At 29.4% G+C, this 18,391-nt stretch overlaps 1 protein-coding gene across 1 annotated transcript; it reads right to left on the minus strand.

Annotated features, from left to right (window-relative positions):
• Positions 1-3,809: 3,809 nt before the first annotated feature.
• Positions 3,810-9,201, minus strand: LOC125855141 (GRF1-interacting factor 1-like). Its single transcript, XM_049534823.1, has 4 exons — positions 8,789-9,201; positions 5,625-5,701; positions 5,242-5,326; positions 3,810-4,472 (listed from the first exon to the last, which is right to left on the minus strand). The coding sequence occupies exons 1-4, from the start codon at positions 8,867-8,869 to the stop codon at positions 4,074-4,076; spliced, it is 642 nt and encodes a 213-aa protein (XP_049390780.1). The 5' UTR covers positions 8,870-9,201; the 3' UTR covers positions 3,810-4,073.
• Between the last annotated feature and the right edge of the window lie 9,190 nt (positions 9,202-18,391).

The following is an 18,391-nucleotide window of genomic DNA, read 5'->3' on the forward strand; positions in this document are numbered from 1 at the left end:
AATGTTTTGTACATCGATCTGCTACCTATAAAGAAAGGTGTAAAATGTCAAAATGTTCCCTTGACTAACCATTAGCTATTCATTCAACTCATGATTCAAACATATGTCATTTCATACTAGAAGCTACTTGTGTCCATTTATTTCCTACCTTAGTTTATTTCTTGGAAATTTCCTCAATCCAATGTATAAATACCAATGTTATTTCAAGATTCACCAAGCCAAAAATAAGTACACACACACACACACACACATATATATATACAAAAACTTTCAAGATTTATTTGTGTGTACATTATATTCATGGACATGCAAAAGCAAAACCTTAAAATTAGAGAGCCCATCAAAGTGAAGTATATAGATAGTCCATTGATGGTTAATGCCAAAAATGCAACTGAGTTTAGGACAATTGTTCAAAAACTCACTGGAAAAACCCCTAAGAAAATGGCCACAAATGGCATAGTTCATGAGTGTTCAAGTGTCAAAGCACATGAGATTGATAACAATAACATTGTTGATGAGTTAATGTGGAAAGAACTTTCACAAGGCATATCTATATATAACTACCTATAGATTAATTATGCCTTCAACTCTTTCGTCGGAAAATTATATTGTATATACATAAACTTATTTCATATTTTTATAGTAGATGTTGATCATTCTCATGACTTCTTCTATCATGTTTACTTACTATATATTTTGAATTTTCTGAGTAAAAATTCTGAATTCAGCGCAATTGATCCTAATAGACATCTTATGTCTATAACCTTCACATGTTGGCATGTTGTTCTAATTATTATCCATTGTGCATGAATTGTACTCACTCTGTTTCAATTTATTCATTGTGCATGAATTGTACTCACTCTGTTTCAATTTATCCATTGTGCATGAATTGTACTCACTCTGTTTCAATTTATGTGACATATATTCTTTTCCTTTTAATATGTTCTAGAAAAAAAGACCTCATCTTTCTATAATCAGAAATAACTAACTTCAATATTTTCGGCCCCATTTACTCTTAATGACACAAATCTCTAAAACACTCACTAATATACACACACATTTTCTTTAGTTGGACTATTCGCTTCCCAAAATATTTAGGATTAATTGAACTTCATTATGAATATTAGATATCGAATTGAAAGACTAAAAAAAAAAAACTATATCTTGTTACCAAAATATTGTCAAAACTGTTGTGCTGAGAAAGTGAGAGGCAATTCAGACTCTTTTGGAATTAATTTAGGCAGCTTTAGACTTCTTGAAAAATCATGCAACTGATTGTTGTTTTTGTCGAACTTATTGAAAATATGAAAAAAGAAAAAAGGTTGTGATTTACTTTACGATTACTTTCTCTGTCTCAAACTATTTATCGTAATTTTTAAAAATAATTATCCTAAATTATTTATCAAAGTTAATGGTTATTCTCCAAATATCGTCATTACTTTTTTTTCGAGATTTCTTTTTTTAAATTTTCAAAACAAAATTAATTTATTTCCCCTCATTCTTGAAGAGAACATACAAACACCTTAATTATGAAAAGGTGACATATAAATATAATAAATAAAGTAAATAATCAATGCAGAGAGAATATTATAAGACATAAACAAGGATTAAATAATTTGAAAAAGTTTTTATAATTAATATATTTTTAAAGACGTGTAAAAAAAATACTATCAATAATTTGAGAATGGAATATCATTGATTAGATGACAATATCTTTGATGATTCACACAATCTTTGGCATTATTGTGCACTTTGAATATTAAAGTCATATATTTGTTTGTGTTCACACTGTGTTCGAACAAATTAAATTGATATCAAGGTAACTAAATTGTAACAAACTTGTAATTAATTATTTCTCCTCTTAGATTTGTTAATTTGAAAATTGTTTTACATTATAAATACATTAAAAAAATTATGACCCTACGAGTAAGAAATTAATATATCATCACATCATTTTCATATATTATAATAGAAATTCGTTTTCTTTCTTTTTTTAATTTCAAATCTCATATTTTAAGAAAATTTATCAGAGATATTATTTGAATCATCATTTGATAGTATAAATCTTTTTCACACGGACATTATATAAAACTTAACTCATCTAAGCAATCGTCGTTGTAAAATTATATTATATGTGTAAATACTGAATTAACTACATTATATTTTGAGAAAACAATTATTCTATCAATTATGAAAAAGGTTGAAAAAATTACCACAATGGGTCTATTTTAAATGTTATTTTAGTCGAAACAAATTTGGTCCCATCGCTTTAGAAAAACAAGGACGCATTGAATATTATTTTTTTCACACTACTATAATAATTGATCGGTAAATACAATTTTCCGGAAGTCTTTCAATAATTATTAAAGTACTTATTTTGAGATATATACAAAGGGTAATTTAGTCAGACATTTTTTATGATTATACTAATCAATGATTTTCTTAGAGGGTATATCAACTATTCAATATCAACTATTCAATGATTATATTATTTTTTTACAATTGAAAAGAATTGTCAACTTTAGCTTTAAATTCTTCAAAATGATAATTATTTTGCATCAATCTCCTTTAATAAAACAACAGTTAAAATAAAACGACGGAATAATGACGATATTGATACACCATTAATGACTCAAAAATAAGTGCTTTTGTGGTCGACATTCCCTCCTTTTCATATTAATATATTATATAGCCCTTGTTAATCTAGTATATCTCTTTAAAAATATTAATTAAATATGTATTTTATTAAACTAATCTTAATAATGATGTTTTGAAATTTTAAATTTGACATGAAAGATATATTTTTTTTCTTAAACTGATGGATCAAGTTTTATATTTTAAAAAATTTAAACCACAAATTTAAAATTGAAATTTTACCTCGTAGGTTAATTCAGAATTTGAAATTAAAATTTTAACTTGAAGTCAAAGTTTTATTCAAATATCATAAACAAATACAAATTTCAAATTAAAACATCAGAGAAGTAATCCAACATTTAAATTTGATAAATTCATATAAGATTTTAAATATTTAATGCATTGTACAGGTTGTGTGATGCTATGTTATCTCAATTTCAATTCAATTTAAATGAAGCCAATAAAACTATAAAATTTACTGCGTTCTGACGTTTATATCAAGCTAATAAATAAAAAATACATAATTTTCAAATATATATACATTGTTCAACTTTTTACCTATAAATATTAAATTGTTTGATTTGACGTAACTTGTGATCATCAATAAAGTGTACAGGAGCTCGAAATTCTTACTCGTGTAACTCGAATTTATAAAATTGAAACTCCATCAGCAGTATCAAACTACAAGAATGTTCTATTTGATGTAAACATCAAATGCTTGATTTGATGTAAATAATCGATTGCAACTAAGTATTAGGCACAAATATCTTTTAGTACAATGCCTTTTCTGAAGAATTCTCCTTTCCTTTATACTTGCAAGCAAACCAAATACCCTAACAAACTCATCAAAAGTCATCAAGAACAACAAAATACCCGGTGTATTCATACAAGGTTCAGATAGGGTAGAATGAACGCAAACCTTACTCCTACCTCATGTAAATAGAGAAGTTATTTCCAAGAGACCCTCGACTCTCAACTCAAGCACTCAACACATTAGAAGTGTGATTTGAAGAGGGTAAAGTGAATGCTAATCTTATGATGAATTCTCACAAGTGGAGTTGAGAAAGGATAAAGTAAACATAAACCTTACCGTTACCCCTACCTCATGGATATAGAGAGGCTATTATCAACAAACCTTCAACTCAAGCAACACATCAGAAGTGGCAAAAAAAGCAATTCATAATCAAAATAACTTAACACATGTACATGACCACATACAATAACCAGAAGCTACAAATTCTCTTGCATTACAAATACTAAAAAGTAGGAACCATATGTTAAAACAACATAGATCACAATTCTTAAAGCACAATTCCTTCAAAATTCTTGCCCAACTTAATCTTGTTCCTAATTAGTTGACAAGAAAAAACTAGAACCTCCTCCTCCTCCCTATCATTACTACTACCACTACCTTAAAATTACTAGTAAAACCTTAATTTTCAATCCTCAGAAGCTTTCAGATAAAGATTCTCACCACCATCACCACCTGAGCTTCCGCCGCGCCCTTCAGCAGACATACTACTCCCAATGTCTTGCTTATTTGCGCGGCCGAAGTCATGAGAGAAACCACCACCATGAGGTGATGATTCACTTTGAAGCAAGTGATGAAGTCCAGTGCTTCCACCACTGCCAGAGCTCATGCCAAGTTGGCTACTATGCAAGCCTTGTTGAAATTGTGATAACTGAGACTGCTGCTGCTGCTGCTGTTGTCCATAGAGCATTGATGAGGATCTTGCAGCCATGAGTTGTTGTGTTGCCATTTGTTGCGCTTGTTGTTGCTGCTGCTGCTGCTGCAGGTAACTGTGTGTCCCTGGCTGCATCATCCCACCAGAAGAGAACTACACAAAGTACATTTTAACAGTTATTTCAAACATAACTTGGATTTAAACAAGAGTTAATGGTAAATAAACCGCCTAAACTATCGTCTTCTCGCAAGTTTCATACCATAACTATCTATTGCTCTATTTACTTAACAAAACTATTATCTTTTCATGAGTTTCATACCTCAACTATCAGTATCTTTGTATTAAAACATACATCGATGTTGAGTTGCCTTACACGCGCTTGTTGTCAATTGGGAACAAATAATTGGCCAACTCAACATCGAGATATGTTTAAATACAAAGAGAGTGATAGTTTAAGTAGTTAAAGAGAATAATGGATAGTTGAGGTATGAAACTTTTAAAGGTGATCGATTAGATGTATTTTTTATCATCAACTCTTTAAATAATATACACCTGTTGTACAAGGATAACATATCAAATTTCAATATTTCAAATTCCATTTACCAAGGAAACTTAATTGTAGTTATCATTTAAATGACCTGATAGTGTAAAAAATTATTTACATCGATGATCAGATCAATCAATTAAGAGATAATTACAAGTAACTCTATTTAATAAGCATTGATTGGTAACCTATAACAAATGGTATATAGAAATAGTTACACAGTCATTATATATACTTAAATCCTCAAGGAAACAATGAAACATTGGATACTTAACCCAAAAAAAGCCAAGTGACAAGGTGAGCATCGTCCAAAACAATATAAAAAGACTACAATTCATTCTCTCAACCAATATAAGACTGACAAGATGACTTTGTTACCTGAGAATGCATGCTAGAAGGCTGAGGTTGTGAATCAGCAATAGCAGCAAGGTACATCAGATTCCTCTGAAGCCTAGCTTGGTTCCTGCCACAACAGAAATTAACCAAGTAAAATATAGTTACTCAAGGGGTTTCAAAGAAACAAAAAGTCGAGTGTTTATCAGAAACGACTTCTCAACCTTCAAAACAACAAACAAAAACACTCAATCTAATCCCACAAGTGGGGTCTGGGAAGGGTAGGATATACGCATACCTTACCTCTATCTGCACAAGGTAGGGATAAGGTTTGCGTACACACCACCCTCCCCAAACTCCACGTGTGGTTACACTAGATATGTTGTTGATGTTGTTCGAAGAAACAAAAAAAAATGCACTTTACTTACTCTGCACATTCACTGAGTTTTCCAGAGTTCTGGCTCTCAACAATTTTCAGAATGAGTGATTTGTTCTCATCCAAGTACTAACATAGAAAAGAAATAAAACAGTATAAGCAAATATTATAATAACATCATATGTAATGCCCGAAGTCTAATAAAACAACCGTTAAATCAGCAATAGCTACCCTACCAACTATTCAGATAGGAAATGTAAGCTATTCATTATTAGGTACTTTTCAGACAAATCATATATCTTTTGCTTAGATCATGTATTTGTGTTAAGAAATTCGATAAATATGTATTGTGAAGCACTTTACCTTTACTTATTAACATTGCACAAGGGCTTTTATAGGTGCAATAAGTGATTCTCAAACTTTAGTTACATAAGTGATCTTAAGATTGAAGATAATAGAGAGTACACAAATCTCATCCCTACCCCGAGGAGGTAAAGATGTTTTAGAATGACCCTCAGCTCGAGTAACGGATATCAGATTTACTTACATAAAGCATTACTTAATTAACCATCTTGAATAATAAAAAAACATGCACTTCAGTCACCTAGATAACACCACCAAATGTACCAAGTATTATCCAAAAAAATTCAAATCACTTTTCAACAAGAATATATGGCCTTCTTTCAAAACATTATATTATTCAGACTGTTAAAAAGTTAGGACTTTTTAAAAGCCTGCAATTATTATTAAAAATTCAAAAGGGAATTTTGACGGTCTTATTATGACCAATTCTGGAAACTGACTAACTGCATCCATAACCCAAACAAAAAAGCACCTTTGAGAATCTGACAATGAAAACTGAACAACAAAGTCCCCTTTACTGTGGAGGCATATTCATGCAAGACTAATGGATGTATTATCTAGAGGAAATAATCTTTTACAAATTCAATAGAAGAAAATGTCTTTTTCGAATCTCTTACGTGTTAAAATGAAGTTCTCTCGTAAAAAGGCGATAAAACTAAAAACAAGCTTGTAAAGATACAAACACCATTTTGTAGCAGTCTGCAAACTGCATTTCAAAGTGGTTTCTTTTCAGCTAAAAGTTTGCTCTACTATTTAGGTGACATCTGACATCAACAAAAGAAACTCAAAAGCTTCTGATATTTATCTCTTCAGTCAATAAGCAAAAGTTGTTCAAAAAGTCCAGGAAAGACTAGAACCATACCATACATACCCTTTGGCATTTACAGCATAAAAAGAGAAGATTACAACTACTAAAAAACCAAGAATAAGCAATCAAAGTAATCCCCTAGCTACCACATCAAAAATAACTGCACTAGTATATGTTGAAGTGTCAGCAAAACCTTTAAGAAGATACCTTTTTTTAAGTAGATTAATAAAACAACATAAAAAATGATTACAATTACAAAAAGGCAAGAATAAGTAACCAAAGTATCCCCTAGCTACCACCTCAAAACTAAATGTAGTTATGTGATAATCTCGTATAAAAGCTTAAGCTATTAGAGAAAATAGTTTCACACACACAATGAACTTGTGCGCCTGCGAATCATCAAATCCATGCACCTAGATATCCAAATAGTAATATGAATAGGACTATGTTGTTCTAAAGAACACACTTTTATTTGCTTAATCATCTCATAAAAGCATCTTACTTTAACAAATGCAAAAGAGAGGGAAGAAGAGGAATAAAAAGATTATAAAATATAGAATCCCTTTAAGCAAATCTTATTAAATATCATAAAATAAGAGGAAGATTCCAATTTCCAACTACTAAAAGCCAAGAATAAACAACACAAGGAACCCTAGCTACCTACCACCTCAAAAATAATTACACTAGTACTAAATCCTTTTCATGATTTCATGGCTCAGCCCTTTGAATTCTTTTTGATACTATAAGAGAGACTCTACTATAAGATGACGGTGTGACTTGATCACACAGTTTTATCTTCTATGTGTATAACCATTACAACAAGAAACTTTAACTGTTATAAAGATCACATTTTATTTGCCTAATCATCTCTTCCCCAGTAAACTGTATACATAAAAGCATCTCACAGTAACAAAAGCAACATAGGGGTAAGAAAAAAGATAATAAAATATAGATACCCTTTTAGCAGTACTTATCAAACAGCATAAAAAAGTTCACAACTATTTAAAAAATCAAGAATAAACAACCCAAGAAACCCTAACTACCTACCCCTCAAAAATAACTATACTAGTATATCCTTTTCATGTTATATCATGGCTCATCACACAAAACGATGTTTTTATCTTTCTCTGTATGAAATCATACATCAAGAAGCTTCAACTGTTACAAAGAACACAAAATTCTTTTTATTTGCTTAATCATCTCTTCCCCAGTATACATCAAAGTATCTCAGATTAACAAAAGCAATAGAGGGGGAAGACAAAGATAATAAAATATAGATACCCTTTTACCAGTACTTATCAAACAACATACAAAAGAAGATCACAGCGTACAAAAAGCCAAAGAACAAACAACCAAAGTATCTTTTCCATGTAATCATGGCTCATCACAAAAAGAAGTTTTATCTTTTGTATGTTTAACCATTTCATCTAGAAGCTGTATAAGCTATAAAAACACATTTTTATTTGCTTATAATCATCTCTTCCTTAGTATACATAAAAGTATCTCACATTAACAAAAGAACCAGAGGGGTAAGCAAAAGATTACAAAATACAGGTACCCTTTAACCAGAACTTATCAAACAAAATAAAGAAAAAAGATCACAACCTACTAAAAGCCAAGAATAAACATCTCAAGGAACCCTACCTACCTATCACCTCAAAAATAACTACACTAGCATATCCTTTTCTTGATCATAGCTCATCATAGAAAGAAGTTATATCTTCTCACAGTACAACCATTTCATCAAGAAGCTTCAACTGTTATAAAGAACACAAACATATATAGATACCCTTTTAGCAGTAGTTATCAAACAACATAAAAAAAAAAAAAGGATCAATCAAAACCTACTAAAAGCCAAGAATACACAACCAAACTAAAGAAGTTTTATCTTCTGTTTGTGCAAACCACTTCATCTAGAAGCTGTAAAAGTCATAAAGATCACACTTTTATTTGATTACTCATCTCTGCACAACAGTCTACTGTACACACAAGAAAAGCATCAACAGGGTAAATAGCAGAATTTCAAGAATTGAAAAAAAAAAGACCTGTTGAATATGGTCAGTAGTGACGTTCGTTGGATAGTAAGCTGCCATCATGGGCTGCATCTGCATCAGGTGCTGCTGCATATTTTTTGCTCCTCTTTTTATACCCTCCAAACAAAAAACACACACTAAAACACACACACTAGGGGGGTTTTAAATGCAAAGTTTCAATCTTTATCTGCTTTTCTGTGACGAGTGCAGAGATATCAAGGCAAAGTGCAAAAAGGAAATGGACCCTCTTTTTTTTTTTTTTTTCTTCTTCTGTTCACAACTTCACTTCACTTGTATAGTGACACTCAAATACACAGCAATGGCAATTAATGGGATATTGACAGTACGTAGGAAGAAGAAAAAAAAAAAAGCAGAGCTATGGGGTACATCAGTTTTGTACTCACTGTGTGGGGGTGTGGGGTGAGGGAAAAGAGAATCTCAATTCTTGTGGGTAAGAAGCCATTATAAGGCTTGTAAGTAAGTAAAATGTTTTGCCAACACCAACCTGAGTCGGTGACGAAGTAATAAGTATTCATTCATTCTTAATTAAAAGTTTTGATTATTTTTGAGAATGTTTTGCCTACACCAATCAGAGTTATGGTCGAGTAATAAGTACTCATTCATTCTTAATCAGAGGTTTCGAGTTCGAATCTTTTTTAATACATGGTTAATTTTACTAGAGAATGTTTCGCCTCCAATATAAATTTTTCCGCATTAATCTGAATTTAATCTGACGCTAATGTAAATCAAAGATTGTGGTGTAGTGATAAATATTTCTTCATCATTAATTAAAGGTCTCGAGTTTGAATATTCTTGAATATTGAATCGAGTTGATTTTATTAGGGAGTATTTTATCTTTGATGTGAACTTTTTCATGTAAATCTGAATTTAACCGAGCTTTAATATAAATAATCGGATATGAGTGAAAAAACTATAAAAAAAAAATATAGGTAAATGTTTTACCTGCATTGGGGTTTGGATCAATTTTATTGTTTTTAAACTTTTATCAGCAGTCACTACCATTAATTTAATGTGGGCAAAAACCAGGTACTACTTTCTTGATTTTATGTGATTTGTGTGTCACCTTGCAAATCTCGTATTATTTGTCATATAAAATGCGCATCTACTTATTTAATTTTATAATAATTTAAATATATTTTTATGTATATTCAAAGTTAAAGGATATAAACGTCAGTTAATATCAAGTTAAAAGATATATTTATATATTATCCCTAAGCAATTCAATGAAAGCTTTTGTTTTTGCCATAAATTTAATTTTTTTTATAGATTTTAAAAAATATATTTATGTTTAAGCATATGTTTTAATAAGAATAAATTGTGAGTAAAGGTCCCGAAAATCTTTTTTAAAAAAATAGAATTGTTTGAGTCAATTTATGAGAATTTGAAAATCTAATCAAATTTCACGATCAAATAAATATTTAAAAATAATTTCTTTTAATTTTACTTACAAAATCAATATTCAAATGCTAACTAAATTTAAAATTTTGATATAATAAACATTATTTTAAATATTTTTGTTAGTTTGATAGCTAAGTTACTTTTATTTAATCACAGAGTGAATGTGAATTATTCAGATGATAAATATAATTCAAGTTAACTCATATTAAAGTTACTAGTCGATAGAGTTGTTCTTTCTTTTATTAGGGATATCGAACTCGAATCATATCAAGAAGCTTTCCTATTCAAAAGGAATCTTACCTAATGAAAGTTAACTTCAATATAACTATCGAACACGAAATGAAAAATTCTTCGGAAAAAATAAAAATTACCCCACCCCCTTGTCACCACCCCCTAGGTTGAAAAAGTTAGGTCACGTGACAGATGATGATAAATAAAAGGTTGTACACGATTATCTATGAAGAGGGACAGAGAGACAATTCCTCCTTTGTACATTGGGCTTTGGGCCCATCTACCGCTCCGCTCCAAACTCTCTGCCCTATTGGCCCACAGCCCACTTATTTTATTACACAACTCACGTCATCCCTTCCTATATTCGAGAAATTCTCTTCTCACTACATCGTTTGACTTGGTGCGGTATTTATAAAAAAAAAAAATTAAAACAGATTTTTATATCGATATACTATATTATTTTAATGAATATAATGTTTAGATAGATTGTATCATTTTTCATTATTATATAATTTTAAACCAACAATTTAAATTACAAATCTACGAAAAAATAAAGTATAAGATAGAATTACTATTAAAAGGTAGGATAAAAAATAAAAAAATAAATAATATATTAAAATAATAGAATAAAAGATAAACGGAAAAGGGTCAAAATTGCCCCGAACTATATGAAATAGACTATTTATACCCTTCGTTATATTTTGGGATCAAAAATGCCTCTGCTGTTATCCTAAGAGACCACAAATACCCTCAAGAGTTAACACCCCAAATTTTTGTTGACGTGGACTAATCCTTCCACCTAAGCGTTGCCAACTAGGATTCACTACAAAAGAACTAGACCTTTAGCGGCAACAACAATTGCCACAAAAGCCCAGAAAATCGTCACTAAAAGTTTTTAACATTAAATTCTAATTTTGTGTTTTTTTCTTCATTGTTTTTAAAAAACCAAATATGATATCGATTAAGTAGGAGTTTGAAGACACTATATGTTTTATTTTTATGTCATATGTAAATGTATAAAATGTACAATGATGCATTATATATATATAGTAGGAGATTTGAATCGAGAAGTAATTTTGATTATTTTTCGTAATAATATTGGATGTTTTTAATATGGATATTGCAAGTTATTTATTTTAGAAAATTAGGTCGCAATTGAAAATCAATTATCATATTTTTTTGTTGAAAAAATAGGTTTTACTAGCGAATGGTTATTGGAGTCTTAGTCGCCACTAAAAATCACTCATAACCTTTAGGGGCAATATTTTGGGATTTTGTGGCGACAAAGTCAAGTTCTTTTGTAATGAATTTTAGTTGGCAATGCTTAGGTGGAGGGATTAGTCCCATGTGGCTTGCCACGTCACTAAAAAATTGGGATGTTAACTCTTGAGGGTATTTGTGGTCTCCTGGGATAACTGCGGGGGTATTTTTGATCCCAAAATGTAATGGAGGGTATAAGTGGTCTATTTCGCATAGTTCAGGAGCAATTTTGACCCATATCCGAAAGATAAAATATGATTAAAATATATATCATATATATTACAATGCAACTAATAACAACCGTCAAACAAGGTTTGAGGGGAAAATACTATTCTATATTTACTCCTCATGGATCTTACCCTATCTATCATTTGAAAAAAAATATATAAATATTCCCCCTTCTAGCATTCCTTATCAATATTTCTTAATATAAATGAACTTGAAATTAAAAAAAAAAAAAATTAAAAAAATTATTTTAGAAATATCTTTTTGAAAAAACTATAGTAATATTTTCTCTTATAGTATGAGAGGGAGTTTTGGAAACTAAAGTAGGTGTTTCAGTAAGGACATTTTTTTAAAAAAGAAGAAAAAATTGATTTTATTTTAATTTAGTTAGTATACTATTTTTTTTTGAATTATGGGATCCATTCAAGCTTTGACTTTTTTCTTTAAATTCACATAATTTAGATGTAATTTTATTATTTTGAATGTTGCTAATACTTATGTAAAATTTATAACTACTTGAATAAAAAATCAACAATTGATTAGAAAATATATTTTAATTATGAACATCCCACTAAAATATAATAAAGTAAAATTCATTTATTTTAGAGAATTTTTTTAAATGATTTAATCAATATCACTTAAAATTTATCAATATTAATAGTACTTATCATATATTTATTTTACACTTGATAAAATTATTTAATTAATATCACTAAAATATAGTTTTATGAATAAATATTAAGTCTGTGCATCACACGATCTTTTTATAACTAGTAGTATAACTTAAGGTCGGACAAGATAAAAGAAAAAGTTCAAAATTATGACTTTCCTTCTTTCTTTTTTTTCCTCGCTCTAGCTTATAAATAGATCATAATATTTTATTTTTTTTAAAGTTGGGGGCAGTGGAAAGGAAATGGAGAGGGAATTACAATGTGGAGAATGGAACATTCACCAGATGAGAATTCAGATAGTTAATCAACTGAGCGATTAAAATTTTTATGTGAATAAGAGAAATCAAAATTGGGAGTGGGGGAGGCCGGGAGGAGATTATAATATTGAGGATCAAATTTTCAATAATAAAATAAAAGTTCAGATAGTCAATCAATTAAGTTACTGAGATTCTTCGAAGAAGAAAAGAAAAAAAAATGAGGAGGAGCATAGGATTTAAACCAATGTACCACTTAGTTTTTATATAAGAAATTGTCACAGAGAGTAAAATAAAAGTACTTATCAAATGTAGAAAGGTAGCATGTGCCATGTGGTTAGATAAACTACAAATGGTAATAGAGTAATAGGTTGAACCAATCATAAGGCCACTAAAATAATAATTTAGAGACAAATTATGTAGTATCAAATTTGAAAAAATAAATAAATAAGAAATGTAATATTTTTCTTACTTTTTAATGCAGGATAGTAGTTACAATAATTGAGAAGTAAAATACTTTTTAGGTGATTGTAGTATCCTTACAATATATTTTTTTATATGACTACTTATTTTGTTGTTTTGTTATATCCTAGCAATTAACATAAACCATAGTAATATTTTTATATTTCCTCTTTCACTATGCTTATTCTACTACTCTATTATTCGATTTTGAAGTCTTTCAACAATCAAAAATTTTGCGTTCTGTAGAATCTATGGTTGTTTAATTATAAAAAATTAAAATCTCTTTGGTGTCTTCTATTATAACATCATACATGATATATTTAATATCACAAAATAAAAAAATAAAAAATTAATATATTAAATATATTTTGAATTTAAGAGATTCAAAAAAAAGTTGTTTTTTGTTAAATGCATGGAGTCAATGACGGAGCCAACTTATGTTAGGAGGTTCATCTGAATCCTTCTTCGTTGGAAAATTATACTATTTATATATAGTTAAATATTTTATATATATATAGACGTTGAACCACCTCCAACTAGTCCATGTGTTTACTTCTTTAAATTTTGAACTTCTTAGTGAAAATTTTGATCGTCTCTATTTGAAGTATTTGAGGTCATTTTTATGTTTGTTTTGAGGTTGATGTTAAGACATGTGTTCCAAGGTTTGCTCTGTGAGTATTTTGCATGATGTTAAGACATGTGTTCCAAGTTATGCACTGTAGGGCTATTTTGAGTCGGAAAAAGGCTCAAAAACATCCTTAACGTATTAGAAATGGTTCAAAAATGTCCTCTTTCACTCCATTTATTGGTTGATAGGATATGGACCAATGTGAAATGACCACTTAGTCAATTTCCATGTCATATTTCTGTTAACTAATTGACATTTTTAAACCAAAAAAAAGGGTAAGGATATTTTTAAGTTAATAGGTGGAAGAAGGATATTTTTAAATTATTTTTAATACGCTAACAACATTTTTAAACTTTTTTTACATTTTAAGTCATAGGGAAAATGCATAAGTATATATCCTCCCAAATTTATGATCATATTTTTAGGAATTAATGATTGAAAACACATTTAAATTACTCATGTTGTTATAAGTTTTATATTTTAACTATTGACTATTTCATATATTTATTTAAATTATCGCTTTTTTTATATTAAAACATACCTCAATGCTCGAGTTAACCTTCATGCAATGATTTTAAATATTTGGTCAAAAATTATATATTTTTTTATACTTCTCCAAAAATTGATTAGAAGAGCTACTGCATATGTCTTTCTTTTTTTTTTTTTATAACTCAATAATTTCAAATAATTAAAATTCCACTTGTAAATTTTAAATCTTAATTATACCTTGGAAAAAAAGTCCATTCTACCCTTCTTATTAACCTTTTGATCATTTGGTCAAGTGAATGGTGACAATCCAACACTTGGTCAAAAAAATTGATAGTACATGTCAACCTTATGATGAATAATGCATTAGCTTGTTGGGTGTTAGGTGGTAGTATTTGGTCTTGCCTTGATGAGAGGATCTTTGTTTGGATTTTACCAACATATCATGTCTCTCACTTTGTTTTCAAATATGCCAATGGATGGTGGGGGATATATATGTGTAGGGTCTATATTCTTATCAATTATGAAAGAATGTTAAAGGGGGTTAATCTTTAAGTTCACACATGTTATCGATTTCAAGCTTAAATAAATAGAAAGATCGCATGCATTAGTGATTTCAAGCTTAAATAAATAGAAAGATCGCATGCATTAGTCTGATAACTAGTATCGTGAATCACGTCTCTCTTATAACATCAAGCTAATTAGATTAATAGTGGTTGGGGTGTCTTAATCACTCTTTATATGTCTTTTATTTTAATCATTCAATGATATTCGAAATTGATTTTACTTATCTGAACTTATTCAAATCACCGTACATCAATTTTGAGTTTCAATAAAGGAGGAAGGTTGGAGTACAATGACAATCAACATAAGACTTGTAAATTTTGGAATTCAGTAATCTGATTAATTAAAAATTTGTACGATGAAAAATTTACTTTCGTGTTTTATTTTGGTTGACATTATTTTCTTATTAGTTTGTTAAAAAAAATGACAATTTTTTTTCTCATTTTTACAACCACACAAATGTGTGTGATTTTTGGTAGAAAATCTACTTTCTTTGTTAAATTTTAGGCCAAATCCATCGGTAGCTCCCTAAAGTTGGCACAAAATTTCACTTAGACACCTCAACTAGCTAATGTTAATTTTAGACACCTCAGGTAGGATTCCACTGTGTCATTTTGATACTTTTTGCTGACATGTCATGGTAAGTATAATGCACCCAAAATCAGCGCGTGAAGGGACTCTTTTTCAGACCAAAAAAATAATAATTAAAAGGTCAAAACTATTCTTCTTCCTCATTCTCTCCTCCACCACACACCATCCATTCACCAATGCTGCCACCATCGCTATTAATACAATCAAATTAATTTTTTAATTTTTTCAGTTTCGAAAATCATCACCACAACCATCGTCATCTTCTCTTCTCATTCTTATTCTTTAGATCCAACAATTACAACTTTTATTGCAATCTTTCAAGTTCAGTGTTGCACACCATTGTACATCTATCACACCCATCAAGTTAATATATGCAGATATTCATTCTAAACGGGAGGGACTACAACGTACAAATAATACATAGCATTCGTATATGTGCTCCTTTTATAGTTTATTCCTTTTGGAGGCATTGTAATATTAGATACACAATTAAAAAGCATGAAATTGATAACATACAAATTAAATCTACAACAAAAAAAATAAAATGAAAATCTGAATTTAATAAAAACCCCAAAAAGAAATTAGGGGTAAAGAGGAGGCGCCGAAAAAGTTCGGAAGAATGAGGAAGAAGGGGTGGGATAGTTTGGTGGGGTTTTAGAAACTAAATGCTTTTATTTATTATTTTTGGCTGAAAATTAATTTTTCCTTATAATGTATTTTTAAAGTGTTATTTTGTACTTAAATATCACATGTCTTTCCTTAATTAGCCATTATATTACATTATTCGCGAGTGTGTTACACGCGCAATGTAATTTTAGTGGATTGTCAAAAAAGTGTCAAACTGACACAACGGGATCCTACATGAGGTGTCTAAAATGAACATCGTCCAGTTGGGGTGTCTAAGTGAAATTTCATGCCAACTTTAGGAGGTCACCGATGAGTTTGGCCTAAATTTATACTAACAAAGAAAGTGAAACAAATATAGAGTACAGAGTATGTGATTTTAACACTCTCAATATCAAAACTCGAACTCAAGACTTTAATTGAGATTTTTTTTACTAATCCACACCTTTTGATAGTTATTTGATATGTGAGATAAAGATAATTTTGAAATAAAATTTGAGATTAACTTAATCCCATTTTTGGTGTAAGATATTAGCTAATCGATTAGGATTATTTTATCCCATCATTTATACTAAAATAACATAATTACTATCTCATATAAAAAGTGAGAAAAAATAAACTCTAAAAAAATCCTTATTTATCTCATCTCGCGTATTAAACGACCCCAATAATTTTTCCATTAACAATGTTTGGAACATTTTAGGATTTTATACTTTTGATCTATTATTTCGACTTTAATTTGAAATTTGAAAACTTTGTTAGAAAAATAGTTCAAGTGAAATGGAATTATTTATTTAATGTCTTTTTCTCCCTTCATTTATTTCTTCATGATTACTCTTTCAGTATGAATAATGTAACTCACTGTTTGTTTTTTATTTATTTAAAGAATATTGCCAGTTTCCCACTTGGCCAATTTTTTTAATGTTCAGAAAAGTACCCCATTAATTAGTTAGAGTGTGACAACAACTGATCAAAAATAAAAAAGTTGTTTGACCAAGGGAAAGGTATGTCACTGTCTTTAAAAATAAACTGATTAAAAAAAAAAAGTTGAAAAAAAATATTATAAAATTCAAATTGTGTTTGAATATATAATTTGAATAAGATAAAATATTGTAAGTGTAACATATGTGATTTGAAAAACTGATCAAAATCACTTTTTGGAAACTTAAAACTCATCTTTATAAAAAAAATAAAAAATAAAGGTCTGAAAAATACCTCAACTTTGATCGAATTTGCTGTTGCGATTAAATAGTCTAGGGAGGTAATAGGTCCTTATGAAAGTTTAGTATCGCAACAACAAATCCGATTAAAGTTGGGTATTTTTTAGACCCTTATCCCTAAAAAAAATCAAAAAGTTTAATCCATTTATAATTAAATAGTTTTTTTTATAGGAGCGTAGCACTTAGAATTAGAGGTGAATTCAGAATTTATAATAATAAATTATCAATATAATTTATAGGTAGAGTATGGAAAAGATATGATATAGGTAGATTTTATTTCTATCTTTGTAGGTACAAAGAATGTTTCGACGACTAGCTCTACAACTTTTAGTGCCATATCTTTCAAAATCAAGTTGTGTATCGTCCGATTTATAATCCCTACTACATTTGCTGTTACGATATTTAATATATTTCGTATGTTTCGAATATAGCAGGTTCCCTTTTCTTTTACTATATGAAATCCATATTTTGACACCTGAGATTCCGTAACGAGTAGGTATAGACACTCGATTAAAACAAGTATTTTTTAAGCTAAGTAGAATTACTAGAAAAATATGATAACAAATATAATAAATACAAAGCAAATGAAGCAAACAAATAATAATACACACTGAAAAATAAAAGATTACGTTATTACGAAGCAATACAACAGGAGGAGACTAGCACCTTACCTCCTCCATACAAAATGTATCAACACTTTCATATCTATCAATCTTCTACCGCCTTCAAATCATTCTATTTAGGGTCATATTCCTAATAAATTATAGTTGTGTGTACGTATTGTCTAATAATCTCTCAAGTTTATTTTTGATTTACCTGTGCGGCTGTGCCTTATCTAACTCTTACTATAACCAATCTCTCACATCTTCTTATTGACGCATGCATGTTCTTTTTACATGTTGAGATAATACATAAGCATGTCATTTTACTTGGCTTGAATGACATTTATATCTTCCAACTTTGAGCGTGTATAATTATGC

The sequence above is a fragment of the Solanum stenotomum genome, chromosome 2, assembly GCF_019186545.1.
Source record: "Solanum stenotomum isolate F172 chromosome 2, ASM1918654v1, whole genome shotgun sequence".
In the NCBI taxonomy this organism is placed as follows: Eukaryota; Viridiplantae; Streptophyta; class Magnoliopsida; order Solanales; family Solanaceae; genus Solanum; species Solanum stenotomum.